The 26,865-nt window shown below is 40.8% G+C and overlaps 1 protein-coding gene across 2 annotated transcripts in view; it reads right to left on the bottom strand.

Annotated features, from left to right (window-relative positions):
- The window catches only part of LOC124622052 (lipoyl synthase, mitochondrial), a 113,500-nt gene that overhangs the window by 41,431 nt on the left and 45,204 nt on the right, over window positions 1–26,865 (bottom strand). For both annotated transcript variants that reach the window (XM_047147615.1, XM_047147616.1), the window contains exon 5: window positions 4,230–4,388. In XM_047147615.1, the coding sequence (XP_047003571.1) occupies window positions 4,230–4,388 (159 nt within the window). The remainder of the gene's footprint in view (window positions 1–4,229; window positions 4,389–26,865) is intronic.

Here is a 26,865-nt window from a genome sequence, read left to right on the forward strand (position 1 = left end):
GCCATACATATCTTTATATCACAGTCTAATATACAACAGTCCAAACACACACTATTGCAAAAGTTGTTTCCGTTAGACAGCTGGAACGGCACTAGCATTCCAAAAGGTGAGAAAGCAGGCAGTCATTTATGTTGTAGGGATAATGTTTGTTTTTCATCCTTTTCCTATATGATTTCTAAATATGTATGCACTGACAAACATTAAACATTCTGATAAAAATCATGTATGTCGAAGTGCTGCATTATTATAAATTTGGAGCAAACAACTTATTTTTCTGAAACTTCCTGGCAGATTCAAACTGTGTGCCCGACCGAGACTCGAACTCGGGACCTTTGCCTTTCGCGGGCAAGTGCTCTACCAGCTGTGAGGACCGGGCGTAAGTCATGCTTCAGTAGCTCAGATGGTAGAGCACTTGCCCACGAAAGGCGAAGAACCCGAGTTTGAGTCTCAGTCGTGCACACAGTTTTAATCTGTCAGGGAGTTTCATATCAGCGCACACTCCGCTGCAGAGTGAAAATCTCATTCTGGAAACATCCCCCAGGCTGTGGCTAAGCCATGTCTCCACAGTATCCTTTCTTTCAGGAGTGCTAGTTTTGCAAGGTTCGCAGGAGAGCTTCTGTAAAGTTTGGAAGGTAGGAGACGAGATACTGGCAGAAGTAAAGCTGTGAGGACCGGGTGTGAGTCGTGCTTCGGTAGCTCTGATGGTAGAGCACTTGCCCACGAAAGGCAAAGGTCCCGAGTTCGAGTCACGGTCAGGCACACAGTTTTAATCTGCCAGGAAGTTTCATATCGCCGCACACTCCGCTGCAGAGTGAAAATCTCATTCTGGGAACTTATTTTTCTGTTTCCATCTTGCTCCACATTTATCCTTCAATGTCGTGTTGATCTGGCTTAGCAATAAATCAAGAGCATATTTTTTGTGGGATACAATAGTTTTCAAAATTTGTTTGTCATTCTTCATTTGATCTTTCTGATACATTTTCCATTGCTGTCTGTTCTTTTAATGATGGGCACTTTACCTGTTGGCATAATAGCTTTGCATGAACTCTAATGATTTGTACAGTCTTACATTTCACGCATTTTTATAAGACATGAATAATTTCACTTCATTAAACCACTTCACCTTCACAGCAGGTCTGTGTTGAAGATTCTGATGTATCCGGCACTGATATAGGGCGAGTTTGGGGAACTGGCAGCTTTTGTGTCTTAGGACAGTTTTACTGTTTCTGACAGATTGTCACATCTTTATGGCCATTTTCTTTCCATCAACAGTTGAGATGGCTTATTTGATATGTCAATGTAGGTACTTCATTCCATACAAGTTTACCATTTTCTGTGTTCATAAACTGGTTTGTTTTGAAGTGTAGCAAACAAAACTTCACATTATTACATTGGTAAACAGAGACTTTCTTCGCGAGATCTTCTCTTTTGCTACTCAGTAGTCACTTTCTACGGCTGAAAATAACATTAATAATTAATACATATATGTAAGCTACATGACAAAGTGCAGCAAATTATGTTGTATACCTCTGAGGGTGCTTAGGAAATTATAAGAAAAACCATACATGTGGTGTCGTCTTCTTGCTGCTGCAGTTTATTGTGCTACAAAGAACCCTGTTTGCAATAACAGTTCTATAAACCAATATAAGCAATTGCAATTCGATTTCACGAGCTCGCCAATATCACTTGCATTCAACATGCTCCTATCACAGTGGGTAACAAAGATGAGATGGAGTATCACTACTTACATTAGACTGTGTTATACTTTTTATATGCTTTTATACATGTTCCTTCCTGCTAGCACAACAACTTGACAATGTACATGAATGTGATCCATTTACTGTAAATTATCAATCTGTGTTTATAATTATCACAAACAATATGAACATTTTTTGACATGTCATGGCATTATGCTTCTGTGTAGAAGATATTGATGTGAGCTAAACCAATATTTAATAAGTTTTTGTAATACATTTCCTGTACTTTACATAAAGTATGGCCAAGTTCTAATGATTTATAATATGGAAATCTTGTAGGTTTCTGACGAGGACACATTAATCTTTTGAAACTGTGAAATTGAAATAAATTTTCTGGTTGTGCGACTGACAGCAGAATTTTATTCTAAAATACACACCAGAGTGGCTGAGAAAATAACAGCTCTGAATAAAATCTTTTATCCACTTTTTACTGCACTAGACTGTGATATTAAGAGAGAATTTACTTTCTGTCTTCAATTTTTACGTTAGGTCGTATCCAGATGTTTTTCTAAGAGAGTGGCTTACTGAGGTGTGAGTAAATATGCAGAGGGATAAAAACCAAGCAATAATAATTAATTTTATGCAGCATAAGCTTAAAAAATGCAATGACACGTAATTATAATGAAATATGTAAAGATAAAATGAAATATATTGTCGCATCTAAACCACAATCAAGTCCAAATTTGAAGGCAGAATCATCAATGAACTACAGTATCTAGCACTGATGGAACATGTTTTTTAGCTACACCAACATACATCCACAACAGAAATAACTTCCTGGACACAGTGTGTAGATATGTATACAAACATCAAATATTCCTGAATATACTAGTATTACATACATACGATATTTCAAGAACCATCCGGAAATGATAAACACTAAATAAAAAATACCTGCTGGTTCGAACTGACAACTCACAGGTCATCAACCAGAGATGCTAACCAGTAATGCCACACTTCAAGTACCACAGCTCATGGCAGTGCTCCCTCTCCTGTAGAAGCAGCGACACGCTATTTCAGAAGTGCCGACTACAGTATCCTGGGTCTAAATCCCATTAATGGTTCTCTGTATAGTGGCACTGGGGGATCCTCATGTACTGGTTGTGTTGTTAGATCCTCTGCACTATGACGAGCATCGAAAGTAGCCCCTCACGTTGAAGCTTTGTAATTGCACAATGGGTCTTCACTTTCTAACCTCCCATTGTAGGTCTGTGCCTATGGACTGTAGTAGGGTTTCAAATGGAGGACATGGACATCTATGTACTTTTGTCTTTTTGATGAAGGATCATAATCTTCAACTTCATTTATGAGCTACGAGAAATGACCAAGGATACAATATGGCCCCCAATCCTTCCAGCACTCCCAAAAATCAACTACAAAGTCCTACCCCCCCCCCCCCCCCCCCAAAAAAAAAAAAAATAAATAAAAATGAAATAAAAAGCAGCCTGGACTGGAAGAACTGAACTGCATCCCTTACCAAGGCTTTGATTATATCAATCCTGTTCTGAAATGAGGGTATCTTACCCAATAATTTTCCCACCCCTCCTGAAGTGGTGTTCCATCACTCACCCAATCTATATAACATCCTAGTTGATCCCTAAGCCACTCCCACTCCCAACCCCTTGCCACAGGGGTCATATCCCTGTGGCTGACCAAGGAGCAAGACCTGATCAATCCAGCCACCCAGTGTGTTGGGATGATGACCAACTAGCTGTCCACCAGGATGAATGGCCACCATCAAACTGTTGTCATGAACAAAGTTGACCACTCAATGACAATATGCAGCTGAGCACAAAACATTCAATTTCAATGGCTGCTTCACAATCGAGCCATCTGGATCCTTTCTTCCACCACCAGTTTCTCTGAAATGCAGATGGGAGTTATCCCTCACTCCTGCAATCGTCCTGGCCTCAACTCAGGTAACCCACTGTCCCCACACACTTCCTCCAACAGTTCCCCCTTCCTCCGTCCTATCACCCCTCCCAATTCATGTAACCAAATCACCTGCAGCTTGTGCCACTTCCCACCAACCAGCCATCAAACCCGTCTACCTCCAAGCTGTTATTCACCCTATCCCAGTCCCAGACCCTCTCCCTCCTTCACATCTCCCTCTCTCTCTCTCTACCCACCCCACCCTACCCGTCACTACCCCCACCATACCAGCCCATCTGCCGCAAAAAAAAGCATTGGCACTGTCAGTCTAGCCAGCAACATGTAGGGGCATAGGTGTGTGTGTGTGTGTGTGTGTGTGTGTGTGTGTGTGTGTGTGTGTGTGTGTGTGTGTGTTTACTCTTAAAATATTTACATTCCACTAGAACTTTCCTACTATTAAACTGCTTAGATAGTATTTGCTTTAATCTGCTTGTAAGCTCAAGTCTTTCACGACGATGTTCTCAATTTCTAGACACACCAGAATACATTGTCTAACAATATTAATAAACAATAAGTCACACACATTATGGTAAAGCTTACTGATAACGTGCTCGGCGATCTCTAACAAATGGAGTAAGTGCTTCCACAGTCTCTATGTTATGAGCGAAAACATCCAGGCCTGACTCCACAATTGTTTTCACAGCATTGAGGTCACCACGGAAATCTGGTACTAGACATTCAACCATTATCTCTGGATTCCTGTGAACATACATAAAATTAAAATGACAGAGAGAGTGAGAGAAGTTCGCTTATTGCAGTACAACTAAAATTGTACCTACAGAAGTTAAAATGCAGAATGAGATTATAACAGCAGCAGGACGGAATAGAAGGGGACTGCTTACATCTTGATAGCCAATCTATGAAACACTGAATTTTCACATTTCTGAGCAGTGTAAGTAGTCTTTATAAGTATAATGCCTAATGTTGTTGTTGTTGCGGTTTTCAGTCCTGAGACTGGTTTGATGCAGCTCTCCATGCTACTCTATCCTGTGCAAGCCTCATCATCTCCCAGTACCTACTGCAACCTACATCCTTCTGAATCTGTTTAGTGTATTCATCTCTTGGTCTCCCTCTACGATTTTTACCCTCCACGCTGCCCTCCAATACTAAATTGGTGATCCCTCGATGTCTCAGAACATGTCCTACCAACCAATCCCTTCTTCTAGTCAAGTTGTGCCACAAGCTCCTCTTCTCCCCAATTCTATTCAATACCTCCTCATTAGTTATGTGATCAACCCATCTAATCTTCAGCATTCTTCTGTAGCACCACATTTTGAAAGCTTCTATTCTCTTCTTATCTAAGCTATTTGTCGTCCACATTTCACTTCCATACATGGCTACACTCCATACAAATACTTTCAGAAACAACTTCCTGACACTTAAATCAATACTCGATGTTAACAAATTTCTCTTCTTAAGAAACGCTTTCCTTGCCATTGCCAGTCTACATTTTATATCCTCTCTACTTCGACCATCATCAGTTATTTTGCTCCCCAAATAGCAAAACTCCTTTACTACTTTAAGGGTCTCATTTCCTAATCTAATTCCATCAGCATCACCCGACTTAATTCGACTACATTCCATTATCCTCGTTTTGCTTTTGTTGATGTTCATCTTATACCCTCCTTTCAAGACACTGTCCATTCCGTTCAACTGCTCTTCCAAGTCCTTTGCTGTCTCTGACAGAATTACAACGTCATCGGCGAACCTCAAAGTTTTTATTTCTTCTCCATGGATTTTAATACCTACTCCGAATTTTTCTTTTGTTTCCTTTACTGCTTGCTCAATATACAGGTTGAATAACATTGGGGAGAGGCTACAACCCTGTCTCACTCCCTTCCCAACCACTGCTTCCCTTTCATACCCCTCGACTCTTATAACTGCCATCTGCTTTCTGTACAAATTGTAAATAGCCTTTCGCTCTCTGTATTTTATCCCTGCCATCTTCAGAATTTGAAAGAGAGTATTCCAATCAACATTGTCAAAAGCTTTCTCTAAGTCTACAAATGCTAGAAACGTAGGTTTGCCGTTCCTTAATCTTTCTTCTAATATAAGTCGTAGGGTCAGTATTGCCTCACGTTTTCCAACATTTCTACAGAATCCAAACTGATCTTCCCCAAGGTCGGCTTCTATCAGTTTTTCCATTTGTCTGTAAATAATTCGAGTTAGTATTTTGCAGCTGTGACTTATTAAACTGATAGTTCGGTAATTTTCACATCTGTCAACACCTGCTTTCTTTGGGATACCTGACAATATAAGGTAATTGGATAGATAAAAAAAAAACTACCCTCCAAGCTTGCATAACTGTAATACTTTTTATGTGTGTGTTCTCTTACCGCCAATTGGTGAGCACATTTTTGATCTATATAATTACATTGTATTTTCAAAAACTGACTATATTTTCTTTGTAATACTTGACAATGAATAACACTGACATGCTTGCTTGTGTGCAAAATACTGTTTCATAATCTGATACAGACTGATCAACCAAAACATTACCTACTATCCATATAAACTCATCCAGGTGATGTGTCACCTGGCAAGGAATGACTGTGAGTCACACACACACATGGTGCATGTGATATCAGAGAGCATGCTGTTCATGTGTAGAATATGGAAGACACACAATCTACCAGAGTTTGACCGAGGGCAGATTGTAATTGCCCAGAGGCTTGGCATGAGCATTTCAGAAACTATCTTGTCAGGTGTTTGAGGAGTGCTGTAATGAGTGTCTTCAACATGTGGCAAAACTAATGTGAAACATGTCCAGATGTCATGAGGTTGGGTGGCCATCCCTCATTGAAGGTGTCTCGACGCCGTAGGCTAGGCAGACTGGTAAAACAGGACAGGCAATGAACTGTGGCAGAGCTAACATCAGACTTAAATGCTGGGCAGAGTACAAGTGTGTGTGAACACACAGTGCACCCGTCACACCTAATGTTGGTCCTCCGCAGCCAACAACCCTTGGATGTCCCAATGTTAACACCACGACATTGGCAACTATGACAAATGGGCAAATGACCATCAGCACTGGACGTTGGCACAGTGGCAGAACATTGTATGGTCTGATGACTCCTGATACTTCATCATGCCAATGGGAGGGTGTGAATCCATCGTCTTCCAGGGACACAGAGCTCCTTGACACCTGTACTGCGGGACGCAGACAAGTTGGCAGTGGCTCCCTTGTGCTATGGGGAATGTGCACGTGGGCATCCATGGGTCCAGTGGAGTTGCGCAAGGCACCGTGATGGCCAAGAAGTATCATACACTGGTTGTAGACCATATACATCCCTTTATCACAATCATATTTCCCGATGGCAGTGGCATTTTTCAATGAGATAATACGCCATGTCACAAAGACAGCAGTGGGGTGAAGTGGTTCAAGCAACACAGTGGTGAGTTCCAATTGGTTTGCTGCCCCCCCCCCCCCCCCCCCCCAACTCACCAGATCTGAATGCGACCAAACACAGCTGAGATGTGATTGAATGTGGCGCCACAGCTCAGTATTTTACAGGAATTAAGTGACGTGTGTGCAGATGTGGTGTCAACTCCCTCCAATGACGTACCAAAGCCTCACTGCTTACTTGCCATGATGCGTCACCACTGTTATCCACGCTGAAGGTGGACATACCAGCTATTAGGTAGGTGGTCATAATGTTGTGGCTGATCAGTGTATTGTCCAAGTACTTAATGTAAGTCTGGAAAATTCCTTACATCACAGACAGATAGTTAAATTTAAAGTTAATAAATGAGGAAAATAACATCAAATTACATTAATCTGAGCAACTACGCATTTTTACAAGCATAGGGCCACATTCAGAAGAGAAGAAAATAATATTCCAATGGTTTCTTCACACCTTAAAGCTGAACAGTCTTCTCCAGTTCACAGTATCTGTATTACTGCCAACGATTTAAACACAGACAAGCTGTGCTTAAAAAGTAACAGCAAGTTTTGTTTATCCTAAAGACTCTTTATTTATTCATCAACATCAACTTTGTTCCCTTCTAAGTAATCCCTCTCAGATTTAATATACTTGGGCCAGCACTTTTTCCAATCTTGGAGTTGATAACAAATGATCAAACTTGTCGGATTTTTTTCGGTCTTTGCTCTTCAGGCTGTTTCCACTGGGATGATTGGGCATTGGTTTCAATATAGTACCCATATACCTACATTTTGTCACCTGTTATAACCTCCTTTACAGGTTCTGAATCTTTGTTGACTTCATTCAGCAAGTCCTGAGTAATTTCTACAAGACATAATTTCTGGTTGAAATGCAACAATTTTGGAACAAACTTTGCTGTTATATGTTTCATGCCCAAATCAAAAAATGCTTGGCAAGAGCCGACGAATATGCCAACATCATCAGCAACCTCTCTGATGGCAATTCAGCAATTTTCCAAAATCATTTTCTTTACCCCTTACAGAATGCCACATGGCAATTCAGCAATTTTCCAAAATCATTTTCTTTACCCCTTACAGAATGCCACAGTAATTTATGTGCCATGGTGTCCAGGGCAGTCATTTTCAACATCTTCTCTGTCCTCTTTAAAATTATTATGTCACTCGGAAACTCTTGTCTTACTAATAGTAATTCGCCAAAGACCACAGTAAACATTTCAAATTCAGAGCTGCATTTTATTCCATTTTTCACGCAAAATTTAATACACAGTCTTTGATACATCTTTTTCAAAAGTGGGAATTCGCCAAGCACTCAAACACGTACAACCTTTGATCACACTTTGCACGGTAAAGAAAGATAATGATGGGGGGTAGGGAAAGAAGACAAGGAACTTCACCCTAAAAGCAACTAACAAAATCACACAACTCATTTAAACAATTTCCTACTCAGGGATGGGCATTTTGCTTTTTACTGCAAGAATTACAAAATGTAAATCAAGGCCAGGCGACTATTTGGGCTACATGAGCTTGTTATTTTTCACCTCCAGTACTCCACCACTTTTCATTCACACTAACTCATAAAAGGAAGATGACAGCTTACAGGAGACAACATACTGTCCTCACCATGAATCCCTAGCTGCTGCTACTACTAGCTAATGTTGTTTATATACAGTCTCTGACCAAAGTATTAGACACATTGCACATTTTAATGTTATTTGTAACAATTACATACTGAGTACTATATTTAATGCGATTAATCAGAAAATTTATGACAGTTATTCAGGGCACTTATTACAGTGTTGAATTTTGTATCTATTGTTGCTACGTGACATTGTATTGTTGACTTATCGTAGGTATCAATGTACAGAGTACAGGAAAGGACTTGTTCAGTGGCGTTCTCGCAAGTAACTGGTGTAGCACTTTGTTCGCTTTGATTATCAGTTTTGTAATATCGACATCACAATTGATTGTTTAACAGCCAGATATTACTAATTGTGACCTTCAAAAATGTGTAAATGAGGGGACAGTTCACCATGCAAAAAAGCTGAGGTCCACGCCCTCGTTAATACAACAATGTATTCCAATCAGGAAATTTCACGAAGGTTGGTAATGTCAGAAGCCAGCGTGAGGTGCATAAAGAAGAAGATTACTTTAGGTGAAGAACTGAGCCCCAGAAGTACGAATAAATGTGGAAGAAAACCAATTTTCACCTCAAGGTCAGAAAGATTACTCAAAAGAATTTGCCGAGAAAACAGGTCTGCAATAACAAAACAGATAAAATCTCAACTGGGAAAGGCTTATGTGACTGCTTCTGAATGTACTGTTCACAGAAAGTTGAAGGATATTGATTTCAAGGCCTGCCAAGCCACTAGAAATCCGAAGTTAACAGCCACAATGAAAGCAAAGCGTCTGAAGTGGGCTAAACAGTGGTGTGGTAACGATGTGAACTTCTGGAGATCAGTAATTTAACTTTAAAATTATTATTTACGATATGATATAACCTATGTACATTTATTCATAGTATATTAATTATGTTTCTTGATTTTTATTGGTATGCTTCAGCGATGAAAGCACGTTTGAAATTTTAACTAACAAATCTCAGTATGTGCGCGCCATTGAACAAGAGAAAAATTTCATCCTGACTGCATTATTCAGACCATAAAGCACACAACTAAGGTGATGATTTGGACTGTCAGCTGTGGCAAAGGTACATAAAGTCTTTATATGGTTAACGGCATAATGAGGTAAGACCAGTACAAGGAAGTCCTGCAAAGACGTTTAATACCACAACTCAAAGAATGGTTCCCAAATGGGGAACGATTTATTTTTATGCAGGCTGGAGCTCCCTGTCACACAGCCAGGCCAGTTAAATCCTTTCTCAAGGAACAAAGTATCCCTCTGTAAGACTGGCAAGGTAATAGTCCTGACATGAACCCCATACAAAATGTATGGGAACTAATGAAGACAGAGGTGGCAAAAGATGTTATCACAACACAGCTTTTAGAGAAGATCATCCATGTGTGCTATCATCATACACAAATGCATCAACAGCATACCCTGTCGTATTAAGGCTCTCATAGCTGCAAAAGGTAGTTCAACAAAATATTAAAACTACTGTTTTCACTTTCACAATATTTTAATTTTTGTTGTAATTATTGAAATAAAATATTTTCGACAAATACTACATTTCATTTATTTGTTATATCACCTTGGTTATGAAGCAGACAACAAATAATCATTTTATCACAATTTATGTATTAAAAAGAAATTTGTTAGACATAAATCAAAATTTGCTTAAAACTGTAGTGTATCTAATAAATTGGCCAGGGACTGTAAGTGTTCAATATCCAGTAGAATTATGCTACCTACTCTTCCTTTTTGTTTGTTGGAGGAGGAGGAGGACCTGGATATTTTAAAGAATTTCCTCTGCTGACTACATCTGTTTTAGCATTTGTGCAGTATTATGGAAATCTGAACAATTGAAAAATTTTGTGTTCTGAAAGTACTTAACCTGTTTTACTATCTTCGTAACTGCATCCAACGTGTAACACTAAACATTGTTCACTCATTAGGAAGGCAACAATGAAACTATGATGGGGGATAAAATTCAATAATAAAGGAAGGAGGATTTCAGCTTATGTCATATCCCTGTGAATGAGTGAAATTACTGATATTTGAGTAACATTTTTAACTGCCACCATAAACACAGCAGAATAGCAGACCTTCCTAATTTCCCTGTAAAGTATATGCTTTGGGATTTTGATCTGTATTCATTATGTGAGCCACATGCATAGGGCAATTCTAACTGTTTACAACTGCCAGAGCAGTGACACAGGCCTACCAAGATGAATATGAACGACCAAGAACTTTCAATATTTTTGTATGCATCTTGACTAGTTCCACAAGAACAGGTAGAGCATCTAAAATACTAGCAGAATAGTGTGGAGGATCTAAAATACTGGCATTTCAAAATCTTACAGGATCTGGAACTTGGTGTAACAAGCCTTTAACATACCGTAGACAGAGAGGCATGTTGAAAGCCTATGCTAATGTCCTCTGCAAATCTTAATTAACACTTTTTATTACGTTTTCCACATCAATGATACCAGAAGCTTCCCAAGCTTCTTGAAGAATATTTGTTGTCAAATTCATAATGATTTTGTATATCACATCACCTCTGCTGTAGCTACAAGTACAGTGATTCTTCAGTTTTCCCAGAGTAGTAGTTAAACAGTCCATGGGTGTGCTGCCAATTATTTCAGCAATCAAACATGTCACCATTGTCAGGCACACTGATGACAGCAAAATATCTCACCACCGGAATACTGTGCCTGTTGGGCACTTCGAACCAGCAGTACACAGGTGGACTGTTTGATCTACAAGTACAGTATTCTGTGTCATAAGCATTTATTTCTTAAGACACTTTTCATGCATAAGCATTGTGGCCTGATGTAAAACAGCATTTATTAGTGGAAGTAAGCTATCTCAGGTGCCTCTTACTGCTTTAATAATAATAGTAATAATAATAAATTCAAAAGATTCAACATTTCTTGTGTAGTTAGAAGCAATGTGATTGATAACTGTTTTGTTAAAAAATCAAGTTAGATTTTTGCTGTTGTGAGAGCAACAGAACAGATTTAAGTTATACAACAAGCTAACAAAACACAAATTAACTGGCTGGAAACTACATACATGAGCCAGTCTAATACAACAGAAATATCAGGGTAAGACCAAAAGAAATGCCTCCCACTTGCGAGGATTAAAACCATATTTCTTAAGTGCCAAAGCATCGGCAACAAAGTGCCAGAGTTCGAAGAGCTCCTGAAACGCAGCAAAGCTCACAGAATACTAGGTACAGAAAGCTGATTGAAACCTGAAACTGATAGCACTGATATTTTTGGGGACAATTTGAATGTATATTGAAAGTATAGGCAAATAGCAAATGGAAGTGGCATATTTGTCGCAAAAGACAAGAAACTCAAACCCTCTGAGATAGAAAGTAAGGCTGCATATGAGATTGTTTGGGCAAGACTCAGTATCAGGGGTGGGCATAACATGATAACTGGATCCTTCTATTGCCTACCACAGTAATTTCCTGATGTAACCAAAAGTTTTAGAGAAAACGGCAGTACACCTCAGTTAACTTTTAAGTAAGATCTCCTATTATACACTTGTATGTAAGTTCCCCTATCTTACTGTAACTGTAAGTGGAGACTTTAATCATTCAACAATGAGTTGGGAAAATTAGTTTCATTAGTGGTTGGCATGATCCTCTGAAACATTACTAAATGTCTTCTCTGAAAACCACCTAGAACAGATAGTTAGGAAGCCCACTCGTGACAAAAATATACTGGATCTAATGGTAACAAATACTGTCTACATCAAAACTGGTATCAGTGACCATGACACATTTGTGGCAACGATTAACAAAGTACAAAGGACAACTAAAACAAGCAGAAAGATAGGAAAGTTCAGTAAATGAGATAAAAAGTCAGTAGTGTCATATCTCAATGACAAACTTGAAACTTTCAGTATAGGGCAGGAGCATGTAGTGTAGCGGAACTATGGCTCAAGTTTAAAAGAATAGTACACAACTGTACAGAAACTCCAAAAGAAAGAGATTACCGCATACTAGGTGTCAAAAAAAGCCTACTGCTATTGATAGAGAGATGCTGAATGAAACACGTTTGGCTGCACGATACCTCCAATGACGACCACAGCAGAGTATTGTCAAATGATATTTCACAAAACGCAAAGAAATTCGGGTCATATGTAAAGGCTGTTAGTGGCACCAAAGTTAGTGTCCATACACTCATGGACAAGACTGGAACTGAAGTTGACACCAGCAAAGCAAAAGCAGAAAAGCTTAACTTTGTTTTCAAATGTTTCTCTACAAAGGAAAACCCAGGAGAATTGCCCTCACACCACTGAGAAGATGAATGAAATGCATATCAGTATCAGTGGTATTGAGAAACAGCTTAAATCATTGAAACTGAACAAATCTCCAGGGCCCGATGGAATCCCTGTCAGATTCTATACTGAATTTGCGGCCGAGTTAGCCCCTCTTCTAATTCTAATCAATCGTAGATCCCTCAACAAAGAACCATGGCCAGTTCTTGGAGAAAAGCACAGATCACACCCTTCTACAAGAAGGGTAGCAGAAATGATCCACAAAACTGGCATGCAATATCCTTGACATCGATTTGTTGTAAGATCTTAGACCATATTCTGAGCTCAAACATAATGAGGTATCTAGAACAGAATGACCTCTTCGATGCCAACCAGCACGGATTCCGAGAATATCGATCATGTGAAACCCAACATGCACTTTTTTCACAAGACATACTTAAAGCTTTGGATTACGGTGGCCAAGTAGAAGCAATATTTCTTGACTTCCAAAAAGAATTTGACTCAGTACTACAACTATGCTTGTTGTCAAAGTACTACCATATGGGGGGTACCAGGTGATATTTGTGGCTGGACTGAGGAATTTTTATTAGGGAGGATGAAGCATGTCATCTTGGACAGAGTGTTATCATGAGATGTAGAAGTGACTTCAGGTGTGCCCCAGGGAAATGTATTGGGACCCTTGCTGTTCATGTTGTATACGCATCACCTTGCAGACAACATTAACACTTTGGCAACTGAGCCCGAGCGAAGGTCGGACCACAGAACTGCTTTGAAATGACCGCACCCGAGTATAGGTTGGGCGGCTGTTGCTCGCCACTCACAGTCTATTAGCCATCCGGAAGCAGGCCAGCTACTGTGGTAGTGCTGCGTGGAACGCCTGCCTATACGTCCCTTGACTGCCATTCCGCTCTGTGTTATGGTTTAGAACTACATCGAAAGAAACAGCAAGACACGCATAGCAGCTTCCGTGACACGCTGCGCCATTGTGCATTGGTGTAGCCGTGAGTTTCAAATGTTCTCGTTTCTTGTTAATTTTTCTCTCAAATATTACATGTTTTCTGAGTGAGAAGAAGAGTTGGACGATTCTTGTTCTGAGTGGGAAAAGTCTGAATGTGAAGAGAATGAAGAGGATTCAGATACAGGTAAGGAGTTGTCTACTGCAGAATTTCTTCAGTATTATTATTACGACTTATATTGCTCGAGATGCTTCAGTTATCTTGTCTCGTCTATCTTGCACAGGAATATGATGAGCCTGCATCTGTGCAGCCAGTGTTTACTGAACAAAGTACATCATCTGCAACACAGGTGTCAGCTGCAACACAGCTGTCTGTACCTCCAACAAAGAGGCAACGAATTTCCGGAAAAAACCCACTGATGCCAAATTATGCTGGAAATTGCTGACAACTAGCATACTGTGCCACAATTTGTAGAGAAAAGTGGAGTAATGGCAGCTGTTCATGAGAATTCCACTCCTCTTGATGTGTTTTCGATCTCTTTCCCCTATTCCATAATGAAACACAAAAAATCCGAAACAGATATGCAAAGTCTGTTTATGACAAACTCAAAGCAGCTTCCAGGGTGAAGCCTCACAGTTTTTTGTGTATTTGTTTTTTGGCATATTTATACACATGTGTCTTGTGAAAAAACCGAAACTGACATATTACTGGTCTACCAACAATTTTATTTCAACCCCTTTCCCTGGTTCTGTTATGGCCAGAAACAGATTCAAGGAAATATTATCAAGCCTGCATTTGAATGACAATGCAACTTATGTTCCGAAAAGTCAACCTCAGCATGACCCATGCATAAAATCAGGTCAATCCTGGATCATTTCTTATAGAATTACAAAAATCATTTTACCCATCAGAAAACCTCACTATTGCCAAAGGCATGTGTGGTTTTCGTGGAAGAATGGTATTTCAGGTTTCCATAAAAAATAAACCTGAGAAGTATGGAATCAAGATCTTTATTGTGTGTGATTCCAAAACTGGTTACATTCTTAGACTGGAGGTATATGCTGGGAAAGGAACACAAGACAACTCCATAATACCATTATTTGAGAGGTTGCTAGCAGATTACCTGGGAAAAGGCCACACTGTTTACATGGAATAAATTTTATAGTTCACCAACCGTATTCAATTTTCTGTGGCAACATAAAACGAAGGCATTAGGTACATGTGACTAACCAGAAAGAACTACCAAACGAAATTGTTTCCAAAAAACTGAAAAGGTACAAGTCTGTGTCAATGAGGAGGAATCATCTGCTTTGTTTGAAGTGGAAAGACAACTGATGTACTATGCCTGTCCACTGTGCAAAAAATGACCAGCTCTGACATCTGTTCATACAAATGAAGGTATCAAAGTAAAATCAAAACCAGATGCCATTCTTGACTATAATATTTACAAAATGGGGGTCAATAGGAGTGATCAAATGATTTCTTACTATGCATTTAGATGAAGTGGTGGAATACATTGTACTTCCACATGCTTATAATGGCTGCAACAAATGCATTTGTCTTATACCGCGAAACCACGACTCCTGCTCAAAGAAAGAGTTGCTGTTTTTCCACTTTTCTATGACAAATTGGAGGAGGACTGGTTCACAAGGGTACAAATTTGGCACTAGACAATGTTCCTAGTGAAACTTACAGCAACAGACTTCTAGGACAACACTCTGCAGAAAAAATTCCAGCCACTGATAAGGAGCATCCAACTGGAGTGTGTAAAGTTTGCTCTAAGAAAACAAAAAAAAAAATCTAGTGGTAAAGCAGGTTGGAAGGAAACCAGCTGGTTGTGTCCAGACTGCAATGTACCACTCTGCATGCCAGAATGCTTCAAAATCTTCCACACTGTGAATTTGCACTAAACTAAAAAACTCATTTTTTGTCAAACTGAAATCATACATTTTATGCTTCTTGTTATTAATTTTGTCATCAACCAATATGATTAAAATAAACATTTAAAATAAACCTTAAAGATGTTCTTTCATAATATGTTTTCTGTTTCAAGATACCTTAAATCAAAATATGCCAGTGACATTTCAAAAAAAACACTAAAAATAGCCGGTCCTCTGGACCAGGAGTGTGTCTAAGCTGCCAGTCCTCAAAGTGTTAATAGTAACCTCAGACATTTTTCAGATGACGCAGTTATCTACGATGAAGTACTGTGTAAAAAAACGCTGCTAAATACTCAAAAACGAAAAAACAGTCTCCTATGGCCATAAATCAGTGAGTCTCTGAGGAATTGGCCAGCTCATACAAATATCTGAGTGTAACATTTTGTAGCTATATGAAGTTGAAAGATCACATACATTCAGTTGTGTGTAAAGCAGGTGGTAGACTCTGGTTTATTGGTAGAACACTGGGGAAGTGCAATTAGTCTACAAAGGAGATTGCTTACAAATCACTCATGCAACCAGTTCTATAATATTGATCAAGTGTGTGGGACCCTTACCAAATAGGACTAACAGAGAATATTGAATGTATAGAAAGAAGGGCAGCATGAAAGGTCACAGGTTTTTTTGATCCATGGGATAGTGTCCCAGAGGTGCTGAAGAAATTGAACTAAAACCCCCTACATATGCTCACATAGGGATTATGAGAATAAGGTTAGAATAATTACTGCATGCACAGAGGCATTCAAACAATCATTCTTCACACACTTGAATGGAGAGAAAACCTAATTAAGTGGTACAATGTGACAAACCTTCTGCCATGCATCTCACAGTGGTTTTCAGAGTATAGATATAGACTTGAAGCTTAGGATTAATTCATTTACAAGAATTGTTTTGGGCTGTGGACCTACATTACATTTTATATCATAACTTTGTGGAAACAATTACAATAATATAATGGATCTCACTTACTTATACTTAATATGATAAACCTGATACAATGATCAGCAGTTGGTAAGCACAGAACACCATTCTTCCTAATACAAAACACTCCATGCCCAATGTTATGACAATCACAGAAGCACAGATACATTACGGCAAGAGGACAACTGAATTCACCACTCCATGACATTGAGAACACGACGCTAAGCAATAACACAAATTCTGTCACTGTTGGCTGAGCTCTTCTCATGATATGACCTACCACTTTGACCAATGGGTAACATGTTATTGAACTTTTTTTTTTTTTTTTTAGTAGGTATCAAAATGGTGTCATTAGGCTACTGTTATTAGTACCACTTGTTCTATGTTTTATCGTGAAGTTTTGCCAAACTTTTTGATGTTTCTGCTGTACTTGAATCAAGTTATTTAGGTTACATACATTATGAGACTAATAAAATACGATTCTTGAGTTCATCATTCATCCACCTTCTTCTGTCTATTTCTGTCCTCACTGAATGCTGTAAATAACATCTAACAATGTTAGCGCCAGAGATCCTGGTAGCTGCATAATGCTGTTACCACAACTAATCCACTAAGCACAGAAATTATGTGGGATGTTGCACGACACTAATAGTACAGTACAGTACAGTAAAACTCCACTAAGGACACACACTTCATTCTATGTGTAGTGATGAAACATTCTCCAGTTGTTCAACAAATATGGTTTCCAAAAAAGCAAATAACTGCTTCCTGTCAATCATTCCTATAAAGTAACAGGACCCAGACAAATATCTCAAAGATCATGTTGTACCAAGCACTGATACAGAAAAACCATATATCTGTATCCAATGCACCATGTCAATTTTCCTATGAGCAATGAGAATTATTGTGTGAGATACTGATTTCATCATGTGTAAACATGGTTCTACCTGTAAATACTATTAATGGCTACAACTCCAGTTTGAATCGTTATGAGGCATTAAACAAATAAACTTGATGTAGCATATGATGTTGAACTCTCTGATCATAATAGCAGAGACAGATGATGCTAGTCTGAAATAACTGGCAGCTAAATTCAATAAATTTTTCCTTTCAGTAGCTGAAAATGGATGCAGAGAAAAAAAATGGACCATCAAAGATTACTCATTCTATAAGTCATCAGGATATTTACATCTAAATATGCAAATTTAGGTTAACACAAACATTGCATTATAAAGGGTTGTAGCTTTTCCAGTATATAGACTGGTGAGAGTGTCTTACTATGAAGTTGTATGTACACACAGCAGCTGCATGTGTAAGAAGAGGAGCAGTGGTTTGTTTCAAAGTATCTACATTCCCACTGACTTACATCTAAAATAAAGTAATACAAGTAATTACCACTATTAATAATATACGTAGATTTGCACCAGGAGAAAACAATGGTCAGGATACTTTGCGAAAGTAACATGCAATGGCTGCTTCTGCCTGGTGCTTGTGTGTGTGTGTGTGTGTGTGTGTGTGTGTGTGTGTATCTGATGCGTGCCTAACGGCGAGGTCATCAGCGCCCTTACACTTACGAAAACAAATGAATATGGAGATGAACTAAAAGTGTTGTAATACACACACATGCACTTTAAATGACCAGATAGTCACTCTGTTATCATATACACTAAAACCAATTAGGAGGGAACAGAGCTAACCAAAAAATTAAAACACAGAAAACAAGTCACAGAAGAACTAAAATAAATCTGAGCACTTGAGTAGTCTAACACTGACTGATCACTTACAAAAAACTAGGGTGAGCCAGCCACCCTTTGGCACATTTCAAACATCTCCATGAAATCTTGTTAAAAGCTTTGAACAATTCACAAAACTTTAAAACCTTAATCACATTCATTTCACCAATACATAAAATAGACGGCAAATCCACTGGCAAATCCACCACAGTCCGCTAGTCAGCAAATAAAATGCAGTCCAATAAAATGTGGCACTCCGTGGTGTGCACGCCACAAGCACCACATATTGGAGGGTCCTCTTGATGAAGTAAGAATTCATGTGTCATAGGGCTGTGGCCTATGTGTAGATGAGTAAGAAGGACCTTGTCCCGCTGACATGGCTGGAAGGAAGTACTCCACAGCGGAGTTGTGGGCTTGATGACATGGAGCTCGTTATTGGTCACTGCCAGCCACTTCCCACTGACACATGACTTTGTACCTCAACAGCAAGGTGATAGCATGCAGGGGTATAGCACATCAAAATACCAGAGGATCACAACACGCCTCCTTGGGATCCTCCCTTTCATTCCCCGCAATTCCTGTGTGTCAAGGTACCCAGCAGAAAGACACCTCCTTCCACAGTCATAGTAGGAGGGTATCCTGGATATTCTGGGTTACTGTATCTGCTTGGTACTAATACTGGAGAGAGTAAAGAGCACTCAGAGAATCTGAGCTCTTGAGAAGTCTAACACCGGGAGAACGTCTCATCTGCTCCAGTGCTCGCAAGATTGCAATTAATTCTGCATTGAAGACTGTAAATTCTGGAGGCAGTCTGACCTTGAGGACACAAGCCAGGAAAACGACATAGCAACCAACAGAGTCTCCCTGCTTAGACCCATCCGTAAAAACAGCTACATGGTCATGGTACTCAGAAAAAATATCACAGAATATCACATTAAAAATGGAAGCAGGAGTACTCTCTCTCCTGTACTGCACCAAACCTGAAATCACTCTGAGCCTCTTCAGTAACTGAAGGAGACACTCCCTGTCCGCTCCCCACGACCTGTGACCAAAGCATTTGATACTGTTCAGTGTCTTCAGCATTCTGGCTTTCAGGTCTTGCAGTTATGGTAGCCACAAAATCGGGAGTCAAAAATGAGGCCCTGAAACTGCACTGTGTCTCTAAAATGTAGGGTGGTGTCCTCCATAGTCAAGGCACGCAACCTAAAAAGATGATGAGAGTGATTAAAATGAATATACACATACATATCTGCAAAAAACTGGAAACCCATCTTTGCAGCCCACTCCTCTACCCTCCACATTGTCAGTTGCAACTGATAGCCCACTGTTTTAACACTGGAGGAGGAACAGAAAACAGCAACATCGTCTACAAATAAGGAGCACTGTACAAAACTCCTTACCATCAATGTGATACTGTTGATGGCTATTGAAAGAGGTTAAAGCTTAAAAACACTGTCCTGAGGAACACCATTCTCCTGCTTAAACCAATCAGACAGCATGTCACCAACTCGGGTCATAAAAAACAGTCGAGACAGGAAAGACCTTATGAGGATGGGGTTGTGGCCACAAAAGCCCCATTGATGCAGTTGGGCAACAATACAGTGTCTCCAAGTAGTATCTTATGCCTTACTTATATCGAAGAATATTCCGATACAGTGATGCTTACGGAGGAAAGCCTGCTGAATAGCTGCCTCTAGGAGGGTCAGGTTAGTGACAGTGGACCGAAATCTTCGGAATCCACACTGGGAGTGGCGAAGGAGTTTCCTGGTCTCTAACGAGCAAACTGGACGATAGTTAACCACTTGCTCCAGAGTCTTTCCTACACAGCTCGTTAAGGTGATACTCCAATAACTACTGGGACATATGCAGTCCTTTCCTGGTTTGAGGAAAGGGATCAGAATAGCCTCCCTCCATGAGTTGGGGAAGTTGCATGTCTGCCATGTCAGATTAAAACATCCAAGGAGGATTTCCTTAGATGCCACTGGCAATATCTAAGCACGAAGTGCCAGATTTGGTCGTGACCAGGTGCAGTGTCACAGATCTCAGTCAGTGCCAATTTGAGCTCCGACATGGAGAAAATGGAGTTGTAGGCCCCAGAACTGTTGGACCTGAAGTCCAACTTTTCCCTCTATACAATTGCATGATAATGACAAAACACTGGATCCTGGCTTTCATTGGCAGTAGTTTGTGCAAAATGTTCAGCCAGCATCTGATCAACATCTCTGGGTGTCATTTGGAGGCACCCCTGTTGAGCACTGCTGCTATCAGTAAATGGCTGCATTTACCAAAAATCCTCCAGATGGCTTCCCATACTTTTATAGAAGAAGTGGAATGATTGATGGAGTCCAGGAACTCTTGCCGTGACCTTTTCTTACTCTCCCTAATGACGTGTCGAGCCTTGGGACTCGCGACTCAGCACGCCCTACAGTTGTCTACTGTCAGTCGGCATTTAAAATGTCAAAGAGCCACACGCCTCTCCTGGTTTGCGGAACAGCACTCATTTGTCCACCAAGGTACTGGTTGCCTCCTAACAAGACCTGAGTACTGTGGGATGGAGACATCAGTGACACGATGCATCACTCGTGTGATGTGGTCCACCCATCCTTCTTGGATGCTATTGCAGTGTTCAAACACAGCCAGCTGGCTGAAACGCATCCAGTTAGCCCTGCTGACCATCCATTTTGGGGCTTAACTTTACGTGATGAGCAATTTAGTAGGTGAAGGCAGATTGGGAAGTGGTCACTGGAATGAAGGTAATCAATGACCTCCCACTGAACAGGGTCAGCAAGGGCATGAGAACGGAAAGAGAAGTCGATAAATGACCCAGTAGCAGTATAGAAATGAGTATGATTACCCGTGTTGAGGATGCACAGCTCATAAGACATCACGAGGCCCTCCAAAACCCAACCCCGAGGGCAAGTATTTGTCGAGAGCCACAGAACATGATGAGCATTGAAGACTCCCAAGAGAAGGAATGGTTGCAGGAGTTGTGCGATAAGATCCGTGAGAGCCTCAGAGTCTAGTGCATCTTGCAGATGTAAATACAGTGAGCAAACAGTGATGCTTTGACACATGAATTTGAACTGCAACTGCTTGCAGGTCAGTAGCCAAGGGGAGAGCAGAGGAGTGGTGTGCATTAGTGACAAACACTGCGACACCTCCCTTGGCCCTTTCTCCTGATAGGTCATCCTTGTCGTATAGTGAATACCCCAATAGCAGAGGGACATCTGTATCTTTAAAATGTGCTGCTTGTAAACAAAAGCACAAGGGGCATGCCAGTGCTGTGAGCTTCAATTCCTCCATGTGAGTCCTGAATCCACTCATGTTCCACTGTGGTATGGAAGCCATGTCATCAGTGCAGTTTTAATTTACCGCATCTTTGCACTATGGAGGTGAAGCACTTTAAGAGCAAGGGGGGAGTGGAGAGGCTGCCTGGATCCAAGCCATCTAACCCCACGTACCCTCCTCATCAGTCAGACGGCAAAGAATGTCATCCAACAGCACTCGGGACAGTTTTTGACCAGAACATCTTGAGCCCTTCCCTGCATCCTGTCCCTTTGAGGATGAAGGGGAAAGTAGGCATTGAGAGGCACTCTGCTTTTCTTATACCTTCTGGATGCTCACTGTGGAACTGTTGTTTGACTTTCCTGGTGCAGCTGCCTGGATTGCTTTGTCCTTATTCTTTTTCCCTTGACATGCACACATGCAAGTACAGGTGCTTGTGGTGGATACAGGCACACTAGGCTTCGTCTGTTTTGAAGCGTCCACCTTGGGAACAGGATTCTACACCATGGAAAAATATGAGGTGGCAAAGACAGGCGTTTTGTCGCCTTATGTTCTTTTTTGCTTCGGGATCTGCTTGGTCACTTTTATCTCTTGTATTTTGCGTTCTTCAGCAAAAATAGGGCAGTCTCGGCTCCAGACTGGGTGGTTCCCAGAGCAGATGATGCAGATCGCAGGAGACAGTCAGTCAGTCCCAGCGTCATGAGCGGCTTTTCCACAGTTCCTGCAGATTGCTTCACCTCCACAACTCATGGCTGTTTGGCCGAAATGCTGTCATTTATAGCACCGCATAGGATTTGGAAACTAAGGCCAAACATTAAGCCAAAAGAACCCCACCATAAGATGTTCAGGCAGTGTCAGAGAACTGAATGTAACAATGAAAGGGGCAGTCTTTTCAGTTTCTCGATTATTCCTGCACTTTTGTTGCTCCACATCAACTATTCCCCGGGGCGTACATTTTTGCTTCAGTTCTGAGATGTCCATGCTATCTTGACATGTGACAATGCCCTTACTGATTTGAGAGAGGTGTGCATCTCAACAATGATATCATAGTCACCCAGTTTTTGTGATTTCTTAAGAAGGTCTATCTGCTGTGACCTGTTAGTTTGGACCAACACTGAGCCATTGCACAATCGTTTTCTAGATTTCAATGTTCCAGCAAGCCCTTCCAAACCCTTATGGATATAAAAGGGGGACGCTTTTTCACATATCCCTTCCTTCCTCTTTATCATCAGAAACACATTGTTATTCATGACTCCATGAGCCCTACTACTGCAGTCCAAAGTATTCTTATTATCAGGAGGACTATCCCCTCTCATTCTTTTGGATGAATGGGTGTGAATACTCCTAGGTGGTATACCCTTCCCACTGGAAGGAGAAGATGATGGTTTCGAGGGTTCCATCTCGGTCCCACGAGCAGCTAGGGACATAAGGGTCCACTCAGACAGAGCCCCAGATGCCCGAGTAAGCCTTATACAACTGAGGTGGGCCAAGTTCCCCACAGGTTGCCTACTAACGACTGTTCCACCTCAACAGCTATGCATCCCATCAGTGCACAGCACACCTTGAGAGTGAAGGTTTTTTTATGGAGGTTTATCCTGTTCTCACAATCCAGGCGGTCAAGCCAAGATCCCCGTCCCCTTAGACACACAATGTTCCACCGCCACACCACGTGCTGGTCACTGAAGCAGCCCCAGAGCTTACAGAGACGGGATTGGCGGCGCTTACCAGTCCCCAACTCACGAACACCAGGGTTGCCAAGCCCGTACCCGGCAAATCAATGCTGAGCCCCTGAGGGCTTCTGCCTGTTAATGTATAGCTTGAAACGTTTCTCATCCCTGAACAATGGGCTGTATGAAACACAATGTGTGTGAATGTGAGTGACCAATTTTAAGCTTGCAGCCTTGTATCCAGTAGGGCAAAGTACAATGAATAAAAGGTTACGGCATGTAATTTTCGATCATCCTCAAGCTTGTGAAACAACGCACACGTAGAAACTCATAACACACTAATCGCTGTTCCTACACATTTTGTTGAACTTTGCATTCAATTGAAAATGCACACTGGCAGCCTATGACACTGTCTCATACACTAACTGTTCACTACAGGACACAAATCGAGTTATCAGTAAATTCAACTGTGGGTTTCCTGGCATCAAAGATATTCAGAGCAAAGAATATATGTATATTTAAAACGAAAGAAGGGCTAGCCAGTACTTTAACTTCAGAAGGTAAAATCCTAAATACTGCTGACAAACACCCAAATCTTTATCTCAGGGAGAAAAAGAGGAGGCAGGGCACACAGACTCATCAAACAACAGACTCCCCAAACAACAACATCTGTAACTTCATTTTAGTCTCCCTCATCCTCAGAACAGGGTAGGTCTCTCTCAGCCTTCTTTCCTCCCAGAGTAAGGATCTAACAGTTTTGAAAGCTATTTGAAATAAAATGAATGCTTTTGATTCAAATGACCATTTCTATCAGCTCTCAGAACATCAAACTTTCCTCCTACGCGTTCCGGAAATCTTCCTAATTGCTTCCCATACAACTGTTGCCATAATGGAGTGGTTGATGGAGTTCAGAAACTGAATTACAAGATGGTACTTTGCCCTCACTATCAAAAAGGCTGTGAAGATCTCCCTAGATGGTGTGCTCTCGAAGCCCCACAGAGCCACTCACCTGTTACCGATTGCATAGCTGCACATACAGTCAGTCTTTACTGCTCTGCCTGAGATTCTGGATTAGGTGCGTCAATGGCACTGTTGGATGTGATCCACCCATCCCTGGACACTGACTTTAAATACAACCATATGTTTGTAGACCCACCTCAAAGTTTTTTCAGGCACTGCTCCGTCTGGTGTGTATACAGGGTGGTCCATTGATAGTAACCGGGCCAAATATCTCACGAAATAAGCATCAAGCGAGAAAACTACAAAGAACGAAACTCATCTAGCTTGAAGGGGGAAATCAGATGGCACTATGGTTGGCCCGCTAGATGGCACTGCCATAGGTCAAATGGATATCAACTGCATTTTTTACAATAGGAACCCCCATTTTTTATTACATATTTGTGCAGTACGTACAGAAATATAGTATACGGTGCTGTAATAGTCACAAACGTATAAGTACATGGTATCATGTAACATTCCGCCAGTGCAAATGGTATTTGCTTCATGATACATTACCCATGTTAAAATGGACCGTTTACCAATTGCAGAAAAGGTCAATATCGTGTTGATGTATGGCTATCGTGATCAAAATGCCCAACAGGCATGTGCTATGTATGCTGCTCCTCTGTATCCTGGACGACATCATCCAACTGTCCGGACTGTTCGCCAGATAGTTAAATTATTTAAGGAAACAGGAAGTGTTCAGCCACATGTCAAATGTCAGCCACAACCTGCAACAAATGATGATGCCCAAGTAGGTGTTTTAGCTGCTGTTGCGGCTAATCCGCACATCAGTGTCAGATAAATTGCGTGAGAATCGGGAATCTCAAAAACATCGGGGTTGAGAATGCTACATCAACATCGATTGCACCCATATCATATTTCTATGAGCCAGGAATTACATGGCGACGACTTTGAACATCGTGTACAGTTCTGCCACTGGGCGCAAGAGAAATTACAGGACGATGACAATTTTTTGTGCGCATTCTATTCAGTGACGAAGCGTCATTCACCAACAGCGGTAACGTAAACCGGCATCATATGCACTATTGGGCAACGGAAAATCAACAATGGCTGCGACAAGTGGAACATCAGCGACCTTGGTGGGTTAATGTAGGGTGTGGCATTACGGAAGGAAGGATAATTGGTCCCCATTTTATCGATGGCAATCTAAATGGTGCAATGTATGCTGATGTTACTACAAGATGTTTCACTGCATGACAGAATGGCGATCTACTTAAACACGATGGATGTCCGGCACATAGCTCGCATGCGGTTGAAGTGGTACTGAATATCATAGTTCAAGACAGGTGGATTGGTCATTGAAGCACCATACCATGGCCCGCACATTCACTGGATCTGATGTCCCCAGATTTCTTTCTGTGGGGAAAGTTGAAGGGTATTTGCTATCGTGATCCACCGACAACACCTGACAATTTGCGTCAGCGCATTGTCAATGCATGTGCAAACATTACGGAAGGTGAACTAATCGCTGTTGAGAGGAATGTTTTCACACTTGCCAAATGCACTGAGGTTGACGGACATCATTTTGAGCATTTATTGCATTAATGTGGTATTTACAGGTAATCATGCCGTAACAGCATGTGTTCTCAGAAATGGTAAGTTCACAAAGGTACATGTATCACATTGGAACAACCGAAATAAAATGTTCAAATGTACCTACGTTTTGTATTTTAATTTAAAAAACCTACCTGTTACCAACTGTTCGTCTAAAATTGTGAGCCATATATTTGCGACTATTACAGTGCCATCTATCACAAAACGAAAAAAATGGTCCAACTAAAACATTCATTCATATTTCTTTACGTACTATACGAATATGCAATAAAAAATGGGGGTTCCTATTTAAAAAAACACAGCTGATATCCGTTTGACCTATGGCAGTGCCATCTAGTGGGCCAACCATAGTGCCATCTGGTTTCCCCCTTCATGCTAGACAGGTTTCGTTCTTTGTAGTTTTTTCATTTGATGCTTATTCGTGAGATATTTGGCCCGGTCATGATCAATGGACGACCCTGTGTATCCAGGTCACAAAGTGATTATTGAATTTCAGATCATCGGCCACTTCCCACTAAGTGCAAGTGAGAGTTGGAAGTCATAAGTTTAGCTATATGCAGAGAACAACCCTGTAGCAGTACAGACGCATGCTTTGCCCAATATTCGGAAGACTCTGATCTTCTATCAACAAGAGACTCTCAACAGCTCAATCATCAAACCAATAGTAGTGCAACCCCATTGTTTTGTTTGTTTTGTTTTGTTTTGTTTTAGGGCACAAAAACAACTAGAGTCATATGCGCCCATGTCAAACCGCTGGAACATGAAGACAAAGAGAGGAGTTAAAAAC

This window comes from Schistocerca americana, chromosome 7 (assembly GCF_021461395.2).
Source record: "Schistocerca americana isolate TAMUIC-IGC-003095 chromosome 7, iqSchAmer2.1, whole genome shotgun sequence".
NCBI lineage: Eukaryota > Metazoa > Arthropoda > Insecta > Orthoptera > Acrididae > Schistocerca > Schistocerca americana.